We start from the raw sequence: 27164 nt of genomic DNA on the forward strand, positions 1-27164 counted from the left end.
AAAAGACAATAAAACACTACCCAATCTCAGTGAGATTAACTATTATCAAATTTTAGAAGCTCGCAGCATTTGGGAAGAAGAGGTAGGAGGATTGCCAAGAGTTTGAAACTACTCTTAGACTATAGTGAATTCCATGTCAGCCTGGGCTAGAACAAGAAGCTACCTAAAATAAATAAATAAATAAATACAAGATAATTAGCATGATGTCAATACTGTGAAGAATAGGAAACATTTGCACCATATTGAGGGAAATGTATGGTTACACATACACACATATACACTTACACACACACCTAGAAAGTCCATCTGATCAAGCAATTCCACTAGTGTAAATTCATCTAAAAGGAAGTGAACTCAGTGTAGAAATAAAACTTCTGCACTTCCATCTTTAGTTCAGCCTTATTCACAATGGCTATGAAATGGAAACAACCAATCTATTTCATTAATTCCTTTGAATGTATAAAGTTCGGTAAATCTATTCAATGTCATACTATGGAGACATAAATAATTCCTGTCATTTCAGACAACATACACACACTCCTATGTTAAGTAAGTTAAGCCAACCACAGAAAGAAATAATTCATACCTGCTCATAGATTGGTGCTACTAGAGTTATTATGGGATTAATGGGAAAAAGACTGATTGACTAAATTGTAGTCAGAAAGCAGTAAGAAATTTTAGTGTGCTATTGCACAATAGGATAGCTGTAAAAAATGATACTGAACTGTACATTTATAAAAAGTATAAGGAAAATAATAAGTTCACTGTATCACAAAATAATGATGGCTGCTAGAGGAGCTAGACATGTTCAACTTAATTTCATAAGGTACAAACTATATACAAATACTAAAAGATCATAGAGTCCTCCATTCATAAACACTGTGCTATGATTTAGTGAGTGGATTATGACTAAATTTAACTGATTTTTATTTCATATTTCAGTATCTCACTATGTTTTTTAATACTGTTAAAATTATTCCATTTAAAATTGATGGCTTGTGATTTAACTGGGTAAGTGATCTTTGTAATAGATAAGCTATTTATAAAAATGAAAAAAATATTCTAATAAAAGTTCTGTGATTTTAATGTCATATTTTATGAGTTCTGTCACATATTAAAAGTCATGAAATTATAATAATTATGCATTATTTTTGTAACCAACTAAAATGCCTAATATTTATGCTGATTAAATAGTGATCACATTAGAATGTCTAATATCTAATATAAATGTATAAATATCATCTTACAGATGCTCCTAAGTTTGTATCAAATCAGACAATCTATTACTCATGGGAAGGAAATCCAATCAATATAAGTTGCGATGTGAAATCAAATCCACCAGCAGCAATCCATTGGAGAAGAGAGAAATTAGTATTACCAGCCAAAAATACCACTAACTTAAAGACATACAGTTCAGGAAGAAAAATTATATTAGAGGTAAGTCTTTAAATGTACATAATTACATTGCATTATTTAAGATGGATATGGCCTACTCACTCCACACTGCCATGCCCATCCACACACTGTCTGCAGGGAACCCAGGCCAACCAATTAGAGCTATTTTTAAATCTGCCTATTTCTGAAATTTTACAAAAATTTCTTCATGAAGGTACATTTTTTTTTTTTTTAATTTTTTGAGGTAGGGTTTAACTCTATCTCAGGCTGACCTGGAATTTACTATGTAATCAAAGGATGGCCTGAAACTCAGGGAAACCCTCTTATCTCTGCCTCCCAAGTGCTGGGATTAAAGGCACGCACCACCACACCTGGCAGAAGTGCATATTTGACATATCATTATATTACATTTTTTTTATTTCTCATTGTGTTTGTAAACAAGAGCAGTAATCAGTAAACATGACACAGATTAAATACTCTTTCTATAAATTTCTTCTACCAAACATAGTCTATTGTTAAATTTTGTCTAGGGCTAGAGATATGACTCAGTGTTTAAAGATACTTGTTTGCAGATCCTGACTATCTGAATTCAATTCCCTCATAATAGACGGTGAAAGAAAAACTTTCCATGAAAAAATTCAACTCTATGACTATATGAAGATTGTATTAAGTTAAACTTCAAAGGTCCTTATAGTCCTTATTAACTTTATGGTTATTCCAACCAAAGTCGCAAGCCTCATCTGGGTTTCAAGAGTGTCTCTTATCTGTGAGTCCTGTAAAATCAAAATAAGTTACATATCCCAACATGTAATAGCACAGAGTAAACATTGCCATTGCTATAAGGTATAACAAGGAGTCTGTACCAATGAAAAGTCAATAACCATCGGGCTGGAGAGATGGCTTAGCGGTTAAGCGCTTGCCTGTGAAGCCTAAGGACCCCGGTTCGAGGCTCGGTTCCCCAGGTCCCACATTAGCCAGATGCACAAGGGGGCACATGCGTCTGGAGTTCGTTTGCAGAGGCTGGAAGCCCTGGCGCGCCCATTCTCTCTCTCTCCCTCTATCTGTCTTTCTCTCTGTGTCTGTTGCTCTCAAATAAATAAATAAGAATTAAAAAAAAAAAAGAAAAGAAAAGTCAATAACCATCACATAAACATCAAACATCTGTAGCTTAAGCTCAGTATCCATAACAAGTGATGACAGTCTCTGGATTTCCAATTTCCAACATTCCAGCTGAACTGAACAGCTGGGGGAAACTTCCATCCTAAGACAACAGTGCTACGTGGTAGCCCTTGCACTGTCCAAGTATATCCAAAATATCTGTGGTTCTCTATTGCATACCACAGTCTATCTTAGAATGCCTTCACTGGTCTCCAATAAGAGCCCTGTGTGCATTCTGCATTTCAGCAGTGGCGTTAGGAACAGTCTGCACTTTATTACAGCTTCTGTGATTTTTCATGTTTCCAAAATCAGTACCAGGTGTGCAGGGACAAAGCCATATTTTTAATCCAGGGAGGAAAAAAAAAATGTGACCTTGAATGTTTACTTTTCCTTTCAAAAGAGTTTATGCTTCTACTATTCAGTCTTTAACTGGGTAAAATCACCTCAGGCATCTTTCCATTGTTTCAATGCAAGGTATTTTGGCCACCCTGAATCATGACAATCTGCTTAAAAACAGCAGCTACAGTAACCTACAACCTATCTCTGTACTTGTAATTTTAAGCTTCCTTGAATTTTTCCAACTTTAAATTTTATATCTTTCAGTTCTATATCTTCCCCAAAGGATATCAGTCCATTACTTTCAAATTCAACCTTGATCAATCTCTTTGGGCATGGATAGCAGAATGCAGCCAGCCCTTACATACCCTAGCCCAGTTCCAACAAAGTTATCTCCTGCCTTTCCTTCCCCTTTGAAAGTTCATAAGTAACCCCCTCCCCATACAATTCTCACATTTTCAAACTCTCACCAAAATGGCCTATAAATTTTGGCTTATCATACTCTGAGGTGTCTGTGGTCACAGGTTCCAAGTCTATATGCATATTTCTCCTATATAACAAGGTGTTAGGGGTTCAGGAAAGTCCTTGAAACCTATACCCTATGTTCTTAACTACTTTTGTTATTGTGTTTTTTTTATTTTTTTATTTATTTTATTTATTTATTTATTTATTTTTTGTTTGTTTGCTTGTTTTTGTTTTTTTGATTTTCTAGGTAGGGTCTCACTCTAGCTCAGGCTAACCTGGAATTCAGTATATAGTCTCAGGGTGGCCTCAAACTCAGGGCAATCCTCCTATCCCTGCCTCCCAAGAGGTGGGATTAAAGGCATGAGTCACCATGCCCAGCAATGGCTATTTCTAATCAAAGAATTGAATAAAATAATTCTGGAGAAGAATAATTATTAAATTATTATGTTTATTAGGGAGGTATAGAACCAAGGAAAACACCCACATGGCTTGAGAAACCATGTAGATGGCCTGGAAAAAAAAAAAAAAAAAACATGAAAAGAAATAGTTTAAAGAGCTTTTTGTCATGTGGAGGGCTGGAGAGGACAAAGAGCCCATGCGGAGAGTAAAGGTTAGGGGTTTCTTGCCTCTGCACAGCCTGTTGGGCCTGGGATGAGCCAAAGGGAAACACACCAGCAGCTGGAGGTTCTCAATTGTTCAGGAAGCTCAAAGAGCATGGTTTCTCCTCTTAAATATATTTATAACATTACGGTAGTGTACCCTACATTCCCGCTCAGGTGAGCCAGAGGGACAGCTGGTTGGTTAGGGCCAGGAGCTACATCAAGAAGAGGCTAGCCATGACACCAAGTTCTGGGGACTGAACTTGACTGACTACAATGTTTAATTCCTAGGAAAGGCCTCCTTTCCAGGTAGGGCCCAGGTTGTTTGTGGAAAAACAGATCAGGGGAAAGATGAAGTCAGATCACACTTTGATCTTTCTTCAAGGATACTTTCAGGCACTCATTCACCCTAGTTGCCTAAAAGAGCTACCTGATCCCCTCTCACCTCCACCACATAAGTTCTAAAATACCAAAGTCCACATTGTCAGATTCACCTCAGCAACTTCCCAAAACTCTGGTTCCAAATTTCTATGGTAGACAGCTTCATGTTGCTGCAATATAAGGCTAAACCAGGCACAGTTTAGCGGAGGAAGGGATTTCTTTAAATCTTAAAGATCCAGGATAGGTTCTATAGCTGGTGGAAGAAACTGGCTCCCTTTCAGTATTCAAACACAGCGGAAAACTATAACATGCAGACCACCAGCATCAGCAGACACACCCAAACCAGCAAGCAACAGGGACCCCTACCAGAGCTCATATCTCTGTGTATACTTTTAGGCTGGAATTCAGATCTGCCCTCAGTGATACCTTTTTCAGTCAGGAAGATGAATACCCAAGTTACAAGCTTTAGTAAAAGTGTGAGTCTACACGAGAAATACAATCAAACTCCCCCAGGCAGTAAATTCCAGGATTTATGTGCAGATATTTGAGGGCAGAGAAAAATAGAAGAAGACAAAGATAGCTGCAAAAAGTTTGCTTATGAATATTCAGTACAAACTTAAATGCCTGACTCCAGTAGTCAAGGCTACATTCCAGGTTTGATAGATGAAGGGCAACCTTCCCAAAAGAATATTCATGATGTGCTGAATGTAGGAATAGTCAAATGGGCCTCTCTAAAATCTCAACCCCTCATGTGGTTCACACTAAAGTAATCAATGTACCAGTTTATTGTATTTATCATGGCATAACTGTAACCATTCCAAGTCCATAGCAAGTGGGCTTAAATCCATGCTCAATCATACACACACACATACAAACATACAGAGAGAGAGAGAAAGAGAGAGAGAGAGAGAGATGCTCCCTCTCTCCCTCTTTAGGATCATCTGCATCATGATTTTTATATAAAAGTTACTGAACATTTATTTCCTGATTTTTTTAAGCAATGACTACATAAAGAGGAAATACTTCATTTGTGGGACCTGAGAAAAATTAGCCAAGCATCTTTATTACCATTAAAATCTTAATCTATATTCTGTTGTTCAAGACTAGCTTTTCCTTGAGTATTTAATTATATTGTATCAAAGCCTCATATAAAAAATTAACTTAAACTTATTGAAAGTATGTATTTAAAAATGCTCCATGTGTAGACGCTCTTACTACTTCCTCAATAAATATCAGCAAGGATTTAAGTATATTGTTTCAAGTTTCCTATTACACATTAGTGTATATTTTGACAAAATTTTGTAGTACATTTTGTGTTGCGTGTATTACTTCTATAGTGTCATTAAGGCAAAACTTCAAGGAGGGAAGATTTTGGCTTAGCATTTCAGAGGGCTCAGCTGATAGTTGTTTTTGTGAACGTCTTTCAGAGATCATCAAGGCAGGTGGAGGCTGGCTTCTTCACGGTAGATGGGAGGTAGAGAGTTGGAGAATGCTGTCTTCTTCCTGTTGTCCATTTATACCATAGCTGAGCAAAGCTCATGGGATTGTGCTTACCATATTCATGTTGCATGTTCCCAACATTTTCTGGAAAAATCCTCACAAATCTATGTGAATCTAAATCCCATAAAGTTTTCAATCAAAGTTAAACATCAAACTGAGTTTTCATGTCCAACAATAATTAGTCTACAGTTCCATATTACTTTCTGAAGAATAGAGCATTAAAGGTGTGAGATATCTTGGTTAAGTCTAGAGTTTTATTCTTCATTTTTCCTTTCTTCTGTCCTTCTTTCTTTCATTTCTTTCCTTTAGGATATGTTATATATTTTGTGTGGTTGGTGAACATAGCACAATAAGAAATGACTTATTTAAGATACAGTTGTAAAGCTTTTGCCTGTTGACAGCTGAATCCCAAGGGTGTGATGGACTATAAATTGAGTCTTATGAAAACAGTTCCAGTGAAAATGGATGTATATACATTATTAATCTTCAGGAGTTATAAAACAGACAGTTTTTTCTTGTGGCTATCTTACTTCTTGTATTGATTCAAAACACACATTCTTCCTGTGGAATGTACAGAAAAATTATTTTCATATACCTGTAGAATAAAAAAAAATACTTTTTTCTGCTCTTTTTCATTAATTTATTTTAATGTTAATTTACCCTGGTTTATTAAAGTGTGAATATAAAAATGAATAGTTGAATAATTTGGAATTTAAAGTTCTCAACACTAAGCCAATGGTATTTTACTAGATGGATAGCTGACTAGAAATGAATGACATAGCTCTTTTAAACTTACTTGTTCAGAATTACCAACTTCAATGGACCTCAAAATTGCTCTTAGTTAATAGAGTCCCATTACCACAAAATCGTTTTTCCTCTTTTTGGAGTTAGAATTAATGCCGATTCTTGTTGTAAGTATATTCTCTCTAAAAAATTACTCCTGCAATTGAAAATTATATCTATTACCATCATCAAATCTCCTTTATGAATTGGCACTTCAGAATTGCTGCACACTAGAATTGCAGGGTTGGTATTACCTTTCACCAGTGGAATCTCCTAAGGTTAACTTAATGATTGATTTTAAATGTTTAAAGATTGTGGTCACCTATTTTTAACCTAAGCTAAAAAAAAGAGTGATGTAAATTGAGCAGAAATGAAAGCAAGATGTTATTATTATAAAGAAAAATACTACTTCAAACATTTGCCAAAACCAATATTTCCTTAGAAAATACCTTCATGAAAAGAGTTTTTAAAATAATGATTCCTCATCTTTTGTTAATATTTCATGTTCTCACGTCAAGAAATGGCAGAAACTTTGTGTATTTTGATCTTTTCTTGAACTGAAAATCAACCAAGCCAAAAAATACCTAACAAAGAGCACAAAGCATGTTTGTAGCTCACATGTGTAATAGCAGGACTTGGGAGGCTGAGGCTCAAGGAATGGTAAGGGTTCAAGTCCAGTACAGAATATCAGATCAGCAAGTGCTGAAGAGTGAGACCATGTTTCAAATTAAAGAAAAAGAGAAACAAAGAAGAAAATAGATAGAACTGCTTTGTAATCACAGCTTCCTTTTCTTCAAGTCATACTATCATTACATTAAAATCTGTATTTTTTATTCAAATGTTGTACTAATTTTGATGTGCTATATATTGGAAAGTAAAATAATTTTTGTTGAATATACTTTTCAAAATAATGGTGTTGATCCAATTAATGAATATCTTGTTAAACTATGTATCACCTAGACCTGTGGATGTGTAGGTTTGTTGATCATATGTTGAAAAGGTATACATAGTTTGTCATGCTTGCTAGATAGTGGGAGAAGTTAAGACATGGAGTTATGCGGTGAATAACTGAGCATATGTACAAATTGAAGGCAATAGACTTTTAAATTTTCTGTGATATTGTAATTTTCATTTTTATAATTTAGATTGCCCCTACATCTGACAACGACTTTGGACGGTATAACTGTACTGCTACTAACAGCATAGGAACAAGATTTCAAGAATACATTCTTGCTTTAGCTGGTAAGTAATAGGAATATGATTTTTGAGAAATTATAATTTACTTTTATAGAAAATTTTACTTTGATAATTAGCAACATTTAACTTTACAAGGTAGCAAATATAACTTCCAAAATTTCTTAAGTCATAATATATGATATTATTTAAGAATGAACCACAGTTCACGCAGTTGGAGCAGAAGAAACAATAGAGTAAGGAGTTAGTGGATTTAATAAGTTAAGTTTCATTTAAAAGTTGTGTTTTAATTTTCTAAAATGTGTGTGAGGAAGAAGCAGAAGCTGTTGCTGTGGAGTGTTGCTGCCAGCTATCTTGGATGACACTGGATCAAAAGTGGATTCTAGTTCTGCAAGGGCAGGCAAGGGGTCAACCATGTTCTTCTCAGTCCTGTGTCCCTGGCTAATTCTCCTTCAGTAAGAGACTCTGATTCAAAATAAGAGACTTGCTCCTGCCATCACAGGCAAGCAAGAACATGAGGTACCATGGGGTTTATACACACACACACACACACCACATTTTTTTTATTGTGAAGTGTGCATATATATGTATATTAAAAAGATGTCCAAAGTCAGAAATGGTGGTACACACCTTTAATCCCAGTACCCGGGAGGCAGAGGTAGGAGGATCACCATGAGTTCAAGGCCACCCTGTGATTTCCAGGTCAGCCTGGTCTAGAGTGAGACCCTACCTCAAAAAAAAAGAAAGAAAGAAAGAAAAAAGATGTCCAAAATAAATATCACATATGAAAACCATTTAGAAATACATTTATCAAGCAATACAGTATCAATGGTTTCTAAAGCAGATATGTAAAAATTAGATATAAAATACAATAAAAAATCATAAAATAGCTATTTTTAAATTAAATTTATTTTAATAGAAGATAGAGTAGGTTGTGTATGCTTGGGGACAGAAGACATGGTGACAGGAGTAGAAATCACAGGCACTTGAGCAACTTCCTCATGTTACTTGTGCCTTCAGGACCTGCTTGAAACTGATCACATACATACACTTCCACTTAATGATGGACTGCTGCTGTGTACATCCAACTCTATGGCCTGGGGGGCCAGATAAACCCAGTTTATAATGGGCAGCCAGGTCACATCGTTACCTGATGGCCCATTGTCAAGTGTTTAGTTTCCACTAGGGACCAATAGCACACCAAGAACTATCTCTCAGAGGGAGAATAAATGCAGATGATGGCAGGACCTTGCTCCAGAATCCTGCACTGTGATTCACCTATGGGGGCTTGCCAAAGGCTCCAAATAGTATCCCTACCTGCCACCAATACCTCAAGTACCATCAGATCTGTGGAATCATATGGTCCAAGTGGCAGAGCAGCCTGTACAACAGCCTGGGACCTCTTGAAAAGCCTTCTCTTGTTCAGGGCCTTACAGAAAACTAGTAGCTTTTCAAGTCCCTTGGCATATGGGATGGAGTAACACACCTAACTGAAGAATGTGCTGCCTCCAAAATCCAAATATGCCCAGAAGACGTTGTGCTTCTTTCTTAATGGTAGGAGGGGCCAGTTGCAACAACTTATACTTCACCTTAGAAGGAATATTCCTGCATGCCCCATATCAATGAATTCCTAGAAATATCACTGAGGTGGAAGGTCCTTTATTTTTGGATGGATTTATTTCCCATCCCTTGATATGCATTCAAGTAAAGAAAGCACATCTGGTACAGCTGCTGCAATTGGAGTCACCACTTGATTGAGTTTCTGATAATCCAGTGTCATTCTTCAGAATCCATTACTCTTTGGAACAGACCAAATGGGAAATGTGGTGGGAATTAACACCCCTGATTCTTTCAAGTCCTTTTTTTTTTATTTATTTGAGAGCGACAGACACAGAGAGAAAGACAGATAGAGGGAGAGAGAGAATGGGCGCGCCAGGGCTTCCAGCCTCTGCAAACGAACTCCAGACGCGTGCACCCCCTTGTGCATCTGGCTAACGTGGGACCTGGGGAACCGAGCCTTGAACCGGGGTCCTTAGGCTTCACAGGCAAGCGCTTAACCACTAAGCCATCTCTCCAGCCCTCAAGTCCTTTATAATAGCATTAATTTATGCAATTCCTCCAGGGATGTAATACTGCTTTTGGTTCACTACTTTCCCTGGTAGAGGGAGGTTACTTTAAGTGGAGGGCCACCATGCTGTTTGGAGTTTCCTGGAATCAAAGTCAGTTCAGAGCCAGTGTCCAGTATATCCTGAAAGCCTGATTATTTCCTTTTCCCCAATGCACACTTACCCTAGAAAAAGGCTGTAGGTCCCTCTGAGAAAGGATAGGACTAAGCATAATATTGAAAGTATTGGTGATTATGGGATGGTCCTTCCTTGAGGGTACATGGCCACCCCTTAAATCAAAGGGCTCAGGATCTAGAAAATGACTCAAGAAACTGGTTAAGAGACCTTGATTCTCTGATGCTATAATTCAAAGTGGCCTTTTGCTTCTTTACTCTGGAACATTTTGCTTATGCAATTCAAGAAGGAACTTAGTAGGCTTCTTGTCTATTTCACTTCTGGGAACAGCATGATTAATCAGCCAGTACCAAAGGTCTACAGAAGTCATACCACTATGAGTATTGTTTTGCCTATGCTGTTCATTATGGTAAACATGCTCACCTCACCTTTGGTGATTCAGTGCTGCTACTTGGCCTTTGTTACCTCAAGATTCATTTAGACTCATTGCATCTAAATCACCTAATGCAGCAACTGCAGCTTCCACTGTGATGTCTTCTTTACATATTATGGCCACTACTGGCAACTTTAAGTCTGCTGGGGCTCCCTTCACAAATCTGGCAGCTCAAACTCACTTACACTAGGCCATCTTTAATCCAACCTGCAGCCAACCAATCAAATAAACTCTTGGCATCTCTTCCAGTTGCATGAGCTGCAGTGTTAAATCTAAAATCTCTGCTCAGTGGGTCCATTTCAATAAACTCAGCCTGATCTAACCTTATATTCTTTCCTCCATCATCCCACACCCTTAAGATCCATTCCCACACATATACCCCATGCTTCTGCCTGCACAAGTTAGAAAAGTCTGAAGTTCTTTAGGGATGTACCTCACCTCCTCTTGAGCCACACTTTCTACCTCAGATTTAGGAGCTTGCCTAGCCTTATTCCTTGTTATAGGCCTGGAGGGAAAGATTGGTGGACACCCAGGAACCTTAGTACCTCCTGCAGGGAGGTTCATTTCTGCTTCCTTAGACAAAGAAGGATTAATTCCTCAGGCCAGGGTGGGGAGGGTAATACTTTAGGGTGTGGGGTTGGGATACAACTGCTGCTAAGGAAAGGGAGGTCACATTCCCATGCAAAACAACTTCTTTAGAATCTGATAGTTCAATGCCCCAGATTCTTCAGGGTCTTCCCACATGTCCCCATCCCAAGTTATAGGACCCCACTCTTTTCCAATCAGGGCCCTCCCTTTAACATCTGATTGCTTGTGGGGCTGGGACTTGTGTTTACATTACAATTTAGCCAATCTTACAATGAGAGTTTGGGTTTGGCTTTCTGCAATTTGAGCCCTGTTCTGGCTACAGAGGAGACTCTCTTCCAGGACACCTTGAGAAACCTTCAGATCATCTATGTGGGTCTTAAGCTTGGAAATTTTCTTTCTGAGCTTCTGCTTTTCCCTTAATAGTTTACCAGAGATGCTAGAAACACCAACTGCCAAACTCATTTGTCTTACTATATTCCTTGCTCTTCACAATACATGACTCAGGTCACCCAATACATTTATCTCATGGAGTTATTTAAATAGTTCACACCATGGATTATTAGTGCCCTACCTATTACCAGTCAAACTGCTCTCCTTATTACCAGTAGAGCCTTTAAGGCACTGAAGTTGAAGAGCCAACTCCAGAAAGCACCAAACCCACTAGGCAAGTCCATTCTCAAAATTCTTTTTCTTTTGAACCACTCCTGGTACAACAATCTGTATTATGGTACTCTAGAGGAACAGAATTTATAGAATGAATTATATTAAAAGGGAATTTATTGGATTAGTTTATGGCAGTCCAACAATAGCAGTTTGCAGGTCTGAGAGTCAATGAACCTCATAGCTGCTCAGTCTACAAAGCTGGATTCCTTAGCAGTCCCAATCCAGTACTGAAGGCTGGAGGCTTCCTGGAGAACTACTGCTCTTCAGTCAATGCTGGTCTTCAGGCCACACTGGAAAGCAACAAGCAGTGAGCAGCCAGGTGGGTGGAAGGGCTATTTTCCTTCCCTGATCTTCCTTAGGTAAAGCCCCCTCACCAAGAGGGGTCACCTGCTCTGGGGGAGGGGTTCACGCTGGGGAAAGGATTTCTCCTTTAGTTAATCCTCCCTGGAAGCAACCTCACAGACCCACTTATGGGTAATGTCTATGGATTCCTAAACAGACCAAGTTGCTACAAAACTTAACCATCACATACAGTAACTTCAGAACTGCCAAAGATAACATATACTTCACCAAATGACAATAGTAAAACATGATCACAAGAAAATTATAGTTGAGTTTTTCAGAAGTAGCTAACCAAAACAGCATAGATAAATTCTGATATTTCTCCTAAACTGCATAATGATACTCTAATCTGAGAAGTAATATACAATTTCTTTTTATTCTTTTCTTTCTTCTTTTTTTTTTCCATTTTTTATTGTCTTAAACTGAAAGTAGTGACACTAATTCAGTCAACTGGCTATAAATTTTTCCGAAGTAACCTAATGCTAATATATACTTTTGTTGTAAATATCTGTAAAATGATATAATTTTGAAATTCAGGCCTGCAGAGATGTCTCAACACTTAAAGATGCTTCTTTGTAAATCCTGATGGCCAAAGTTTGATTCCCTAGTACCCACATAAATCCAGATGCACAAAGTAGCACAAGCATCATTTGTAGTGACAAGAGGTTCTGGTTTGCTAATTTCTCTCTCTTTTTCTCCCTCCTTCTTCCTCTTCCCTTTTCTTCTTCCTCCCCCTCATCTCTGTTTGTAAATAAATTAAAGTATTTTGAAAATCAAGGAAAACTGAAGGAAACTAAAGACAATAAATAAATATTCATAAAGATCCAGTTTTAAATGCAAAATAATTATAGCTATGCCAATAGGTCAAATTCTGTAAAAATAGACAACATATTTTGTATGTTTATATAATGACAAGGAATAGGCTCAAAGGTTTATATACTGCATGAAAATGCATTCATTGAATACTAGTATTTGCAGAATGAGGATGTATATTGTATTCTATAATGACATGACTACTTAAAAGTTGCTGTTAAGTATCTTAATAAGTATCTAGTGTGGTACTTCACAATTGAGACAGAATATTTAGCAGCAGTGCAATGATAATGGTCTGTGGGGATGCAGCACACAGATGCCAGGCACATGGATCATGAGGTGGATTCTTCATGACACATGCTCCAACTTTCCATACATAGCCTCTGACAACTACTCTGATAAGGCACATTGTGACATACAGGAATTCTAGCTAAACTTTCATGAATAGTTATCATAATAATTCTCATTGCAATTCAATGAAATTATGTAGTATGTTATTTTTGACTGTTCATAATATATGAGAGTTTCATATATGGTGAAGCAATATATTCAATGTACATATTCATACACACATATGTTTGTGATATATAAATTCATTTTAATATAATGGGTATATATGAATTTTATATCATATGATGAAATTTTGTCTCAATTAAAGGGGTCTTTTGAGGAGATTCAGGCTGAATACAGCATTCTTGTTTACTTAATTACTTCCCACTTGTCAAGTTAATGGACCAAGTCTATTAACAAATTCATTTATTATTCATGCACTTTTAATTGAAAAACTGCACTTACTTGAATATACTTTATGTATGGATGCATATGACACAGAAATTTTATACATTTGTGCAATCTATCATGGCAAGGTTAACATAAGTCTAAGAATTTGATGACGAAAAAGTTGTCTTATGATTTTTGTCAACATTGTCCCCTCTTTCTTAGTGACCAAGTCCTCAAAAATAAAGTCATAAGGCATCAATGCTTAAATTAGGAACAGTACATTTAAACACCAAGTCAAGAAGTGAAAATAGAGTGTATTGCCTCAAGAGAAATTAGCACTGTGAGAATGTTGTCTTTCTATGAATATTTACAGTACATGTTGTCATGGTTTATATTGCTTGGCAACTTGACAAGACCTAGAATCACCTGTTGAGTGCTTATCTAGATTAGTGTCAGGACATGCCTCTCAGGGATTGTCATGATTAGGTTTATTATAGTGAAAAGATCCATATTTCCTGTGTGTGGGTGACACTATTCCATGGGCTGGGCACCTGGCCTGTAGAACTAGAAGAGAGCTGGTTGAGCATTAGCATTCATTTTTGTGTCTGCTTCCTCCTAACTATAGAATGAATGGGACCTCTTGCCTCAAGCTCTTCACCAGTATTCCTTTCTTGCTATGAGAACCTGGAATTGTAAACTAAAATATAGCCTTCCCCCTTAAGGAGAACTTTTGGTCACATATTTTGTCTCAGCAGCAAGAGGTTAACTGATATACATTGTAATGAGAATGAAGAGACCAAATTTCCAAAATGATTTTTAAAAAAGACAAATAGAATTATAGAGAAGATAAAACTAAAAGAAATGCTACTAAGTGATAGAACATATAGCTTCAAAAAGGAGATAGGTTTCTGTAATAGGTTTATCAGAAGTCGATAGCTCTTCATGTCCATTACTTAGTTCATTGTAGTGTTATTTATCTTAGACAAGATATCCAGGATATTGGAGCACCTTAAAACACAGATGCATGGATAAAGAAAGTATTTACTAAGTGCAAATGTGAAAACACATTTAATAGATTTCTGTAGTCATCTCCACACCTCTGGGATGAAAAGACACAGCTTATAGGATGAACGGAATTTATTCCAGGCTTACAGATCTGGGGGGAGTTCCATAAAGATGAAAGAAGCTGGTTCCCTTTCACTGATCCAAGCAGAGAATCACACAACCACACAGCCAGCACACAAGCAGGAGTAAAACAATCTTTGAAGTTACAGTTCACCTCTGCACCAGAAAGGTCAAATAATACAGACACACCACAAATACCATATTGAATGGGGGGAAAGTTGAAAGAGTTTTCTCTAAATACTGAATAGGTAAATCTTCTTGCTTTTATCACTTCAAATCATTCCTAGCCATAGCAGTTAGAAAGGGAAAGGAAAACAAACCTCATTTCCAGAATGGAAAGACTGGAGTCAATTTGCAAACTTGCATGACCTTGTGTGTGGAAACCTTAAAGACTCCCATACAAGATATTACAAGTGACAAGTGAATTTAATGATGTAGGAAGGCAAAATTAACAAATTGGTAACATTTTTTATAAGCTATTAGCAACTATTTGAAAAAATAATGATAATATGGAAAAATACCATTTACAATAAATGGTTACAAAACACATAGTCAGAAATGAACCAAAAAGATGAAATGTCTCCACAATGGAAAACATCAAAGATGAATGAAAAGGGCTCGAAAGATAGCTCAGCAGTTTAATGTTGCTTCTGCACAAACTTAAGGGGAAGAATAACCATTAAACACCTAAACATATATAAAGAGCTGTGCATGGTCATGCATGCATGTGACCCATGTCCTTTGGGGAGCAGACACAGGAGAATCCCTGTGTATCACAGATGACAAACTCCAGATTCAGTGAGAGATTCCATCACAAGGAGGAGACAGGTAGGGGATAACTAAGGGAAATGATGATTGTTTCTTGGTGCTGAAGGCAAGCATATAGGTACCACATCCACACAGACATGTACTAATATCCCCTCCTCTCTCTGTCTCTCTTTCTGTCTCTCTCTCTCTCTCTCTCTCTTTCTTTCTCTCTCTCACACACATATATTTTAAAGCACACATCATTAAAAACATATTTGCTTTCCTTAACCTGGGAGAATTAATTTCATTAATTTTCTCATATCACCCAATGTTGTATAAAGATTTCATATAATCTATGGATATGCTGGTAGCATGGTATTCAGAAAAAAGTAAAAACAATCCTTAAACTCATCAGGAACTATCAATTATCCCATATTGCCAAGATAATATTGAACATAAAGTATTTCTTAAATCCTATTTATCAAGCTCTATTATGAAGGCATATATTACTTATTAAGCATCTTCTTTCCTTTGATGGTTGCAGTATCTCAATGCATGTGCTAGGCTGTGTATTCATTTTGAGAAATGATAGGAAAACTTATTTCCATATACTTCTGTGAATGTGTTTCCAGCTGCTTTTTATACATCTGAATATTTTAATCTGCCTTTGCTATGAAGTTTTCTGTATGCCTTTCCCCCTAGCTTTTCTATCTGCATTTGTTGGAGTCTTAGGTCAGAATAGAGATAAAACAGAATAGAGAAAAAAACATCCCACTGTTCACCTATATGACTTCAGGCATGTGGACACATGTCAAGAGATGTATCAATTGTATTCATATACACACATTTTAGTATAATATAACATTAATACCAATGTTTGTGAATGTCCCATGTTTTATATCCATCAAATAGCCTCATAGCAGCAACTTAGTGAGCACTGCTGTTCCATTTTCCTTATGAGAAAACTGATACCCAATGAATTTAATGTGCTTATAGTTCTAGTATGACAACAGTGGTTGTTCCTATCTCACCTCTAGATCATAAAATTAGTATTTACTATATTATAAAACATACCTATTTAAAGTGGTATTCTTTTATATTGAACCCATCCAACTTTATTTATTTGAGAATTTATAGAGATATACTGATATAAAAACAATGTAACATTAGACATACAAGTTGTCATAGGAAATAACCAGAATCCTACTCACTCACACCAAGTACTTGTTGAACTCAATATTCTCTATTAAGTGCTCTCTAGTTCTTAATATTTCCAATACACAAAGAAGTGTGTGTTACTAACCTAACCTATATTTTTAAAGAAAAAAATTATTGGTTTATGAGTTGTTTGAATGATTTATCTAGGATGGTGTTTAGCAAAACTCATAAGGACTAACTCGGACTTCCTACCTTCTGGTCACAGTGTATATAAGCCCCATAAAATGCAGGAACCAGCAGAAGAGAACATGAAGATGAACTAAACACATTCTTGTTTACTAATGTGTTTTCTCCCACATAATGCATCCATCCATTCAGTGAGCCAGTGAGTGGTGGGTAGTATTCACTATTGACATGAAAGATACAAGTACATTGTTTGGAAAATAAATATGGTTAAAAGTGTGTGCAGAATATGTAGAAATGAGGATGAATGACCTCTATTTGAAAACATTGAGCCATATTTCCTATTATGGCTTTTATTTTACATTCATAATGTATGATGAAATTCAGGACTATAATGGAAATACTTAAAAGAATAATCCTGATGTCATAAAGAGCATACATTTGCTGAATTCCTCTTTCAGCCAAATGATGGGATTACAGTGTCTCATCGGAAGCATGGTATATGAGTTGGAGATTCTGTGGCACCTTCAAAGGAAAGGGAAGGCAAGATCCACATACAGCATCACAGAACCAGGGAGAGTTAATTATGGACATGAGAAGAAACAGATATAAAACCTCTGATGCAAAAAGTATTAAAATAATTATGATGTTGTAATACATAGAATTTAAGGATGAAGTTGATTACCTAGCAATTGAAAGGATGAAAATAATTAGAAACAGTTTTTTGGGGGGAGTTCCTTAGATACTTGCATATGTTCTATATGTCTGTATATCAAGATTATCATCAATATTGTATGCACTTACTATTTTCTTCATAGTGTTTTAAAATAAGAAAACATTTAGAATTATGAATTCTGCCTTAATGATATATTTAAACTAAAATAAAAGTCATTTAACCTGAAAAGAAAGATTCTGTCAAATTCTAACTGACAAGCCAATGGCCCATGTTGATATGGTACTGATATTTCTCTGTTGACACACAGCATCAGCTTCCATATCTTAGTGAAATATATATATCACACACATATGTGTGTGTTTGTGTACTTCTATAATCAGAATAAAAACAAAGGATGGTGCACATGCTATGTATCAAAATGAAAGCCCAGGAGGACATTTCACCCTCATCATTCAGTATATTTTTTTCCTTCACTTGTGACCTATCTAAAAATTAGTTCATAATGGCTCAGTGTAGACTGAAGGAATGTCAGTCTGGTGCCAGGCTCTCTGTTTTCTTCCTATTTTGGTACAAAAGTATAGAACAAAAATTTTGACACTATTTACAGAAAATTTTGTATCAAATCTAAAGATAAAAATACATGAAGCTTGTGATACATGGAAACAAAGTTTATGCCTAACTGCTAACTACATTATTTTAAATATTTTATTTATTTATTTTAGAGATAGATAGAGAGGGGTGAGGAGAGAAAAGAAAGAGGGAGAAATAGGAAGGGTAGGAGGAGGAGGAGAAGAAGAAATACAAAGAAGATGGGTATACCAGGGCCTCTATCCACTACAAATGAACTTTAGACACATATGCCACCTTGGGCATCTGGCTTTTCATGGGTCCTGGGGAATTGATCCTGAGGCCTTAGGCTTTTCAGGAAAGAGCCTTAACCACTAAACCATCTCTCCAGTCCTCCTAAAACTTTATTTAGATAATTTAAATTTGCTTTTTCTGAATAATTTTTTTTGTTTATTTTAAATTTATTTATTTGAGAGTGACAGACAGAGAAAGAGGCAGATAGAGAGTGAGAGAGAGAATCGGCACCAGGGCCTCCAGCCACTGAGAATGAACTCCAGATGCATTCACCCCCTTGTGCATCTGGCTAACATGGGTCCTGAGGTCCTTAGGCTTCTCAGGCAAGCGCTTAACCACTAAGCCATCTCTCCAGCCCCTGAATAATTTTAAATGCAATCACTTTGGGTTGCATTGGTTTTCTGAACTTTTATATAATAATCTTCCAACCATGACACAATGCATTTATATCAACTCTGAAATTATACCTAAGTAGAGTTGAAATATACAGTGATATATTTCATTAAAATATTCACGTTCCAAAATTTATATGTCTGCCCTGCTGACTATTGCCCAGTGCCACTTATAAAGCAACTTTGTAACCAATTTAAAGAGCTCTTCTTTCTTTCATGAAAATATGGAAAATTTGATTTGCACAGCAAGATTTTATTTTTATGAATACTAAGTTATCAGGATATTATTTCATATAAATACACGCACACATATAATATTTCTTAGCAAATGTCATATTCATTTTCCTAAAGCTAATATCATTTCATACATCATATGGGAAAAAAAGAGAATGAGAAATTTCCTCACTGTTTAATGTAAATCTTGAAGTTTCTATAATACTTGTTTCATTAATTTCCTTGTTAAAAATATTTTCTTTCTCATTTTATTCTCCTGATTTATTTTATCTTGCAACAATTCTTTTTATAAAGGTATTCACAATATTAGAAACTGAAATAAGCACCTAAGATATCTTTTTGTGCTTAAACAGATTTATACCACAATATACCCTTGAATACTTCATAACTATTTTAAAATATTTTTATTTATTTACAAGCAGGAATTGAGAAAAATGGAGAGAAAGACAGGCAGACAGAGTGGGGGTTAGCTGTACCAGGCCTTCTTGCTACTGCAAATGAATTCCAGATGCATGGGCCACTTTTTGCTTCTGGTTTTCCTGTGGATTCAAACCTGGGCCACCAAGTGTTGATACAAACACTTATAGCTGTTGAGTCATCTCTCCAGTCTGTTTCAAACAATTTTAAAAGGGATTAAATAGGTTCTGTGTTTCAGTGGTAGAAGGCTTGCTTTGGTTCACCTTCCAGTACTATCAGGAAAATGGGATTAAAAACTCAATAACTGTTGTAAAGATATATTTTCATTAAATGAAAAATAAATGATGGTTGGACAACTTGTATAGAAATACTAACCTTTACCTAAACACATAAGAGAGATATAGACATAAAATATTTCCAAAACAAAAGGAGATTTTCTTGTATAATTGCTGAATATTTTAATTGTGATTTGCTGTGGTGACAAACATTGACACATTCTTTCTTACAAAGGGTTTATTTATACCCCTTTATAAAGGGGTTGTAATTTAAGCATGTTAAGTGATATGCAGAGCAATTTTCCTTCCTTGCTAGTTCCATAGGATCAAGTCTTAAAAATAACCATCCACATTTTCTGGGTTGTGTTTAATTTGTAGATGTTCCCTCCAGTCCCCATGGAGTGAAGGTCATAGAGCTGTCACAGACCACAGCCAAGATTTCATTCAACAAACCAGACTCCCATGGAGGGGTGCCTATTCACCACTATCAAGTGGATGTCAAAGAAGTGGCATCGGAGATCTGGAAAATCGTACGCTCCCATGGAGTTCAAAGTGAGTCAGAGATGTCATTGTATGATTAATATATGCTGCTATTTTCATTGATTCATGATTAATGTATACTGCTATTCCATATACCTGTGTGATAGCTCTCCAGTATCCTTCAACCTTTCTTTTCCTTTAATGCTCTGGGTTTGAGAGGACCTGTTATTTTCATTGAGAATAACAATATATCTTCAATAGTATGTATGTATAAGTGTATGTATGTATGTATATAATTTATATATTACATGCAAGCATGTGTGTGTGTGTGTGTGTGTGTGTGTGTGTGTGTGTGTGTGTGTGTATTGATTATATGTGGTGCTTGTGTGTGTAGATACATACCTTTATAGAGGAATAAAATGTTATTTGTAATTTTTAAGACAGAAAGAAAGAAGGTGTTGGTGAGTGGCAGAATGTTAAAGTAAGTATGTCCCTGCAGCACACTAAAGGTGGGTTCTCAAGCACAACCATGAAGAAAGGTCATACTATATATGGATACTCTAGCATTAACAATGTGTCCTCACTCTACTCTTCCCATGCCATAAACTTTCCCCAAGCTTCTTACAAGATGACAGTATCATGAATGAATATTATTGGTTTTAATCCATTCAAGGTGACTGTAGTAGGCAGCTTCAGGTTGCTGAAATGAACCTCCAAACCAGGCACTGTTATGGATGAAGGATTTCTTGAAGATTTCATATCAAGGGGAACTTCCATAATGGCAGAGGAAGTTGGCTTTCTTTCACAGTCCCAAGGAGAGAGAGAGGGAAATTGAGGGAGATAAACCACAAGTGACCACCAGCAAGCAAGCACACTTAGGATCTCCAGGAAGAACTCAGGCACTTTGCTTATCTTAGAGTGTATTTCCAAATCCACCACCACATCTTAGGACTGGACTGTAGGATCCACCCATAGTGATATGACCTTCATAAATTAACAACTTTAATACAACACTGAATATATTGGGTGCCATCCATTCATACTACTATAGTGATCAGGTAAAAAAAAAAAAAAAAAAAAAAAAGACTTCAGGAGTGGAGAGATTGCTTAGTGATTAAGGTGCTTGCCCCCAGAGTCTAATGAACTTTGATTCCCCAATACCCACATAAATCCAGATTCTATAAGTGGCACTTAATTCTGGAATTCATTTGTAGTGTCTGAAGGCCCTGGCATGTCCATTCTCTCTCTCTCTCTCCCTCCCTCCCTCCTTCCCTCCCTCCTCTTTCACTCCCTCTCTTCCAAATAAATAAGGTGGAAGGTGAGGAAGGACACCCAGATGTGGAAGTCAGAGGAAAATATCTGGGTGTCCTTCCTCACCTTCCACCTTATTATGCAAATCACTCTTGCTGTGTTCACTTTTGTAATGCCATACCAGCTTGCCTGAGAGCACAAAAATTAGTATGGACAAATGGGGAGGCAAACTGGCAACAAAATCCATTTGGCCAAATCCTACCATTATGAAATTAGGCCTATAGAATTTCTCTCCCATTAATAAAGTGGTAATTGTTCTAAACATACAGTTAAGAAGTTCATGCTTATAAAACATGAAACAGGATATCCTATCACATTTAAATTTTATAACTATCCATAATTGTGTTTACTATAAACTAAAACAATGATCTGATGGTTAGGGTGGGTTACAAGGTTATCACATAAACTTTATACTTTATGTCCATTTTCATTTAGTGACTTTGATTTTATCCTGTCAACGTGTCCTTCATGAAATAGCTTAGCCTTAATTACACATTTCTTATTCTCTTACTTGAGTTCTTTCAACATTTCCTAAAAATGCTCATTTATATTAAACCACCCCCAATGTGATCTCACTATGTCTCCTCTTCTGAGGGGCTTTCACAATAAGCATTTGATTGCTTTATTATAGGTAACTGGCAAACAAAATCATATTTTGTACATTGAATTGTACTGTATTATTTTAATACCATGTAATAATATAGTTATCATAATTATTCTCTACCCTCTTACAGCACATAAAAAAAAATTTAGCCTAAGATGCTCTACTAATCTCAGTATTTCAAGTGCCAACTTTTTGAGATGGGAACATGGGAATGACTATCATTTTATCTACTGTTGGAAATGTTATAAGTCAGTCCTTATGCTTTCTCTTGCAATAATGCACATATCTATAAGTCCATGATAAATGGTGGCTAAGATTCAAGGTGTATAGTAGAGATCAATAGTTATTAAAATAGGCAGGAAGTAGAACTGAAAAATAGAGTAAGTGGTAATGCAGACTCAAAAAAAATAAAAAATGCCTGGGCCAACTGGATGAAAAACTCTAAAGAGAGCATTATCCCTCTCAGAAATAGCACTCTTCTTATGGTAGATTGTTTCTGGGCTGTGTACCTGGGGATTTATCTGGATAGCTATTGTCCCCTGCCTCCATTGAACAGTCATAATGTCCTGTTCAGTTGTTTTTACCTTGCATTCGGTCAGTAGCATGACATGACTTAAATATAAGAAAAGATATATAATTCCATAACACATCTGGCTATAACATCACCAAGAAAACGGGGAAATTCACTGTAATTTCCCCATTGGGTCATGTAAACAGATTTTCCAACATCTAAAATAGAGAAGCAGGCCAGGTGTGGTGGCTCACATCTTTAACCCCAGCATTGGAGGCAGAGATAGGAGAATCACTATGAGTACTAGGTCAGCCTGAGACTACATAGTGAATTCCAGGTCAGTCCGGGATAGAGAAAAACCCTACCTTGAACCCCACCCCAAATAAAAATAAGTAGAGAAGCAGATCCAAGCTCACCAAGTGAATCATTTTGTTCCCCGTGACAGGTTTGCAGCACAGCTCATGCGTCTTTCATGGCTCTTCTTTAATATTTTATCCTTATTTATTTATTTGACTGAGAGAAAGAGGGAGAGAGTGAGACAGTGAGAGAGAGTGGGTGTGCCAGTGCCTCCAGCCTCTGCAAACGAACTCCAGATGCATGTGCCACCTTGTGCATATGGCTAACATGGGTCCTGGGGAATCAAAGCTGGGTCCTTTGACTTCACAGGCAAACACCTTAACCACTAAGCTATCCCTCCAGCCCTCATGGATCCTTTTGATTTCCTCATAGTTTATTGTGAATGTGATAGCGTTATATTCCACTTAGTGATCTGGTAGCTATTGCATTATACATCACAATGTTCTTAGCCACTGTTTTCCTACACTACACCATATCTTATCACCTGCTTCATCCAGAGCTCATGCATCTTCTTCCACTCCTGGTATCTACTGTATCAGATATTTATTTTTGTGTTTTATCATTCATTAAACAATATAGAAATGGAGTCAGAACCATAAAGTGTCCTGTAAAAGGAGGCAATGCGCAGATTAGAAAGAGGGGTATTAGTCCTATTTGCTGGTTTGACAATTGGATTATGGCAGGAAACAGTGGACTGAGAATTTCTTGGAGATTGCCCACCTGGACACTTCTTTTATTCTCCTAACTCCTCATCCACTCGTGTCCAAGCTTATTGGGAAAGTACGTGGAATGCCTAATATATCTTCATTCCTGAGCAGAACATAGCTATATGACCTTAACAGGAAAAGATTGTGCTGAGGTCTCTATATTGCAATAATGTTTTTATTTGTTTATAGGTATTTTTTAGAAGCTGATTTGATTATATTGATCTTAAAACACTAGTGGTATGCAATAAACTTTGTAGTGCATAGGTCTGAGTATAAATAGAAATGAGGGTAAATAAATAGATGAGTTTATTCCATTCATTTTAGCACCATGCTTAAACATTTTCTATTGTAAAATATTTTAATTGGTATATTTTAATTTCCCCCTCAAAACATTTTATGAATCCTTTCCAAATAATCCATTAACTGGTAAAAATACCAAAATTGACATATTTCGAGTTAGCAATTTTACCATTTATCACCTGAAAATTTACAGAGTATAACTAACGCTATGAGGGAGGTCACTATTTCATTTTATTTTTTTAAGACAATTTTCATTTATTTGCTTACAGGTATTTAGTTCAGAGTTTCAAACACAGTGTAGCTAGGTCTGCAATCAGGCTTTATCACCAAAAGTGAGGTATTGGCTAGAAAATATTCCTTTCTGAATTTTCTGTTGGAATAAAATATTAAATTTTTTTTCTTTATTTTTTAGCCATGCTCAGTTTTCTTCTTGCTATCGAACTAAGGTCCCCATCTCCTTGCTGGGAGCTGCTATTGGGAACTTAAACTCACCCATATTTCTCAAAAGTGAAATTACTCTTAAAATGTATTTGTGCTAGCCAGAATATCATAATTTTAACCTCATAAAGAGATCAATGTACCTATAATCAGATAATAGCAACATTAGAGATAACTAACATTTCTCAGCATTCATTATGTGCTGCTTACTGTGTTAAGTAAGAAAAACATATTAAATTAATAGATCTTGGCCAACAAATTAAAAGTAGGACATATTTAGGATAGAAATGAGATTGTGTTCAATAACTTTCCTTAGGTCAAGTGAATTACTAATAATAAAACTAAAATCAAGGATAAATAGGAAGTATGATTCTAAGTTAGCTACTATTAAAATTATTAATTTTCTACCCAGTATTCAATTAATAATTGAGAAAGCAAGCCAGGTGTGGTGGAACACGCCTTTAATCCCAGCATTTGGGAAGCAGAAATAGGAGGATTGCCATGAGTTTGAAGCCACCCTGAGATTACATAGTTAATTCCAGGTCAGCCTGGGCTACAGTGAAACTCTATGTCAAAAATAAATAAATGAATGAATGAATTAATTAATTAAATAAAAGAAAAAGCATAATACGGACTACTGACTTGTAAAGTCTGAAAGTGTGTGCGTGTGTTTGTGTGTGTGTCTGTGTGTGTGCTGTATATGTGGTCTTTTTACAATATGTATTAAATGCCTAGAGAGAGATAAGATGTGGAGCAATTTGCTTGACATAAATACTAATTCAAAATTTGAAACATCACTAGTTTCGAAGTGTGTTATTATGAAACAAAGTCATATGTGAATATAGAAAAATAGAATGGAGGGCTTTATACAATGTGCTATGATGAAAACAAGGCACAAGTTTTTTATGTCTCCATTTACTAAGCTTCACACATGTATGATTAACTAGATTGCAGGGTGAGTGTGAGGCTCTGAACATGTATGATAGATTTCAGATATGTATGTTTTGGGGGTAGCTAGTGATTTCAGTGAGAGAATGTTGAGAGAAAACTTAATCACATGCTTCTTTATTTTCATTACATGTGGATATGAAGCAGATATATAAGAATCAGGGTATAATAACATGTGAAAACATTGTTATATAGGGTCTAAGACATTGGATCCTGTATACAGAATTCTTATGTAGCTTTCTTTATTTATAAAATCTATTATTTACAATCATCTTTAAAAACTTTCAACTACTGTGAAAAATTTGAATGTTATAGTCACACTTGCAGTTGCCTAAAACTTTGAGGGGGGTCCATAAGTTCTATTCATTTATGGAAACATTATATTTTATAATATTTCATTTTTTTGCAAGGAGAGAGAGAGAGAGAGAGAGAGAGAGAGAGAGAGAGAGAGAGAGAGAAAGAGAGAGAGAGACGGAGTAAGAGAAAGAAAGAAAGAATGTGTATGCCAGGGACTCCAGCCACTGTAATCAAACTCCAGATGCATCATTGTATCCCTTTGTGCATCTGGCTTTAGGTGGGTCCTGGGGAATCGATCCCGGTCATTAGACTTTGCAGGGAAGCTTCTTAACTGCTGAATCATCTCCCCAAGCCTTGAAGCATTATCTTCTTAATGGTCTTACTTAATTTTGTTTAAAATCTCATTCACAGACTGGTTCAGGTTTGATATTTACATCACTTGACAACCTAAGGAAATTTTACTCTCTGTTGGTTTCCATTGTTACTGTTTATGAACTTTCTCTTTGTCCATATTCTGACATTTTCTGTTCGGCTGTTTTTACTTAAAGGTAATATTCAGCATTTAATTACATGATTTAATGTGTGGTTCCCTTATTTACTTTGCTTATGACTCAACATGATTTCTAAATCTGGAGATGATGCATATTTTTCATAATTGAGATCAGTTGTAAAATCAATGTGTTCATGTGGTTTCCTTCCAATATGATATTCTTTCATTCTGAAATCCACATCCTGTTTCTATGCTATTTTCTTTAACTTCAGAAATGAAATTATCTGATATCATCACACATACATTTAATTACATTTCACTCATATTCATCTCTGTTCTATATTTTTAGTAATTTATTCAACTCTATGTTTCATATTTGTACTGATGTTTAATCCAGGGTTTCTTTCTTTCTTTCTACTGAGATCTTAACTTAATGACCATACTTTGAATGCATGTTTTATTTGAATTTTATCATAATTTACTTGATATGTTACATGTTTTGTTCATTTTGTTGCTTCTTTGATTTGTAAGCTTTTTAAACATACATAAAACATAAACTTGGATTCTGAATATGTAGTTTCTGAATTTACTGCTTGATTTGTTTTCTGGATTTGTTGGTTTGCTTCAGTGGAATCTCATGTTGATTACTTGCTTGTATATTTTATGGTTTTGCTTCTACTTCTCCCTGAGACTTGTTCATGGCCCAAGTTTCTATGCATATCGCATCATACAGATTACACTCCTTCAAATTTGTTCTGTGTTTCCCAAAGCACTGTAAAGCTGGGAACACCAAAATACCATATATTTATTTCTGGAGTTTGGATTTTCTATTCTGTAAGAGAATGCCTTTTATTACTATTTTTCAAAGCAGGGGAAATCAGACATTTTGTCAATCTAGGGTCCTGTTTCAACGACATACAATATGATTTTGTGTGTGTGTGAGTGTGTGTGTGTGTGTGTGTTTTGAGGTTGGGTCTCATTCTGGCCCAGGCTGATCTGGAATTAACTATGTAGTCTCAGGGTGGCATTGAACTCACAGTGAT

At 36.1% G+C, this 27164-nt stretch overlaps 1 protein-coding gene across 5 annotated transcripts in view; it reads left to right on the forward strand.

Annotated features, from left to right (window-relative positions):
- The window catches only part of Ncam2 (neural cell adhesion molecule 2), a 464091-nt gene that overhangs the window by 342459 nt on the left and 94468 nt on the right, over positions 1-27164 (forward strand). For all 5 annotated transcript variants that reach the window (XM_045149438.1, XM_045149439.1, XM_004654373.2 and 2 more), the window contains 3 exons: positions 1250-1437; positions 7763-7859; positions 20057-20230. In XM_045149438.1, coding sequence (XP_045005373.1) covers positions 1250-1437; positions 7763-7859; positions 20057-20230 — 459 coding nt within the window. The remainder of the gene's footprint in view (positions 1-1249; positions 1438-7762; positions 7860-20056; positions 20231-27164) is intronic.

The sequence above is a fragment of the Jaculus jaculus genome, chromosome 5 (genome assembly GCF_020740685.1).
Source record: "Jaculus jaculus isolate mJacJac1 chromosome 5, mJacJac1.mat.Y.cur, whole genome shotgun sequence".
Lineage (NCBI taxonomy): Eukaryota > Metazoa > Chordata > Mammalia > Rodentia > Dipodidae > Jaculus > Jaculus jaculus.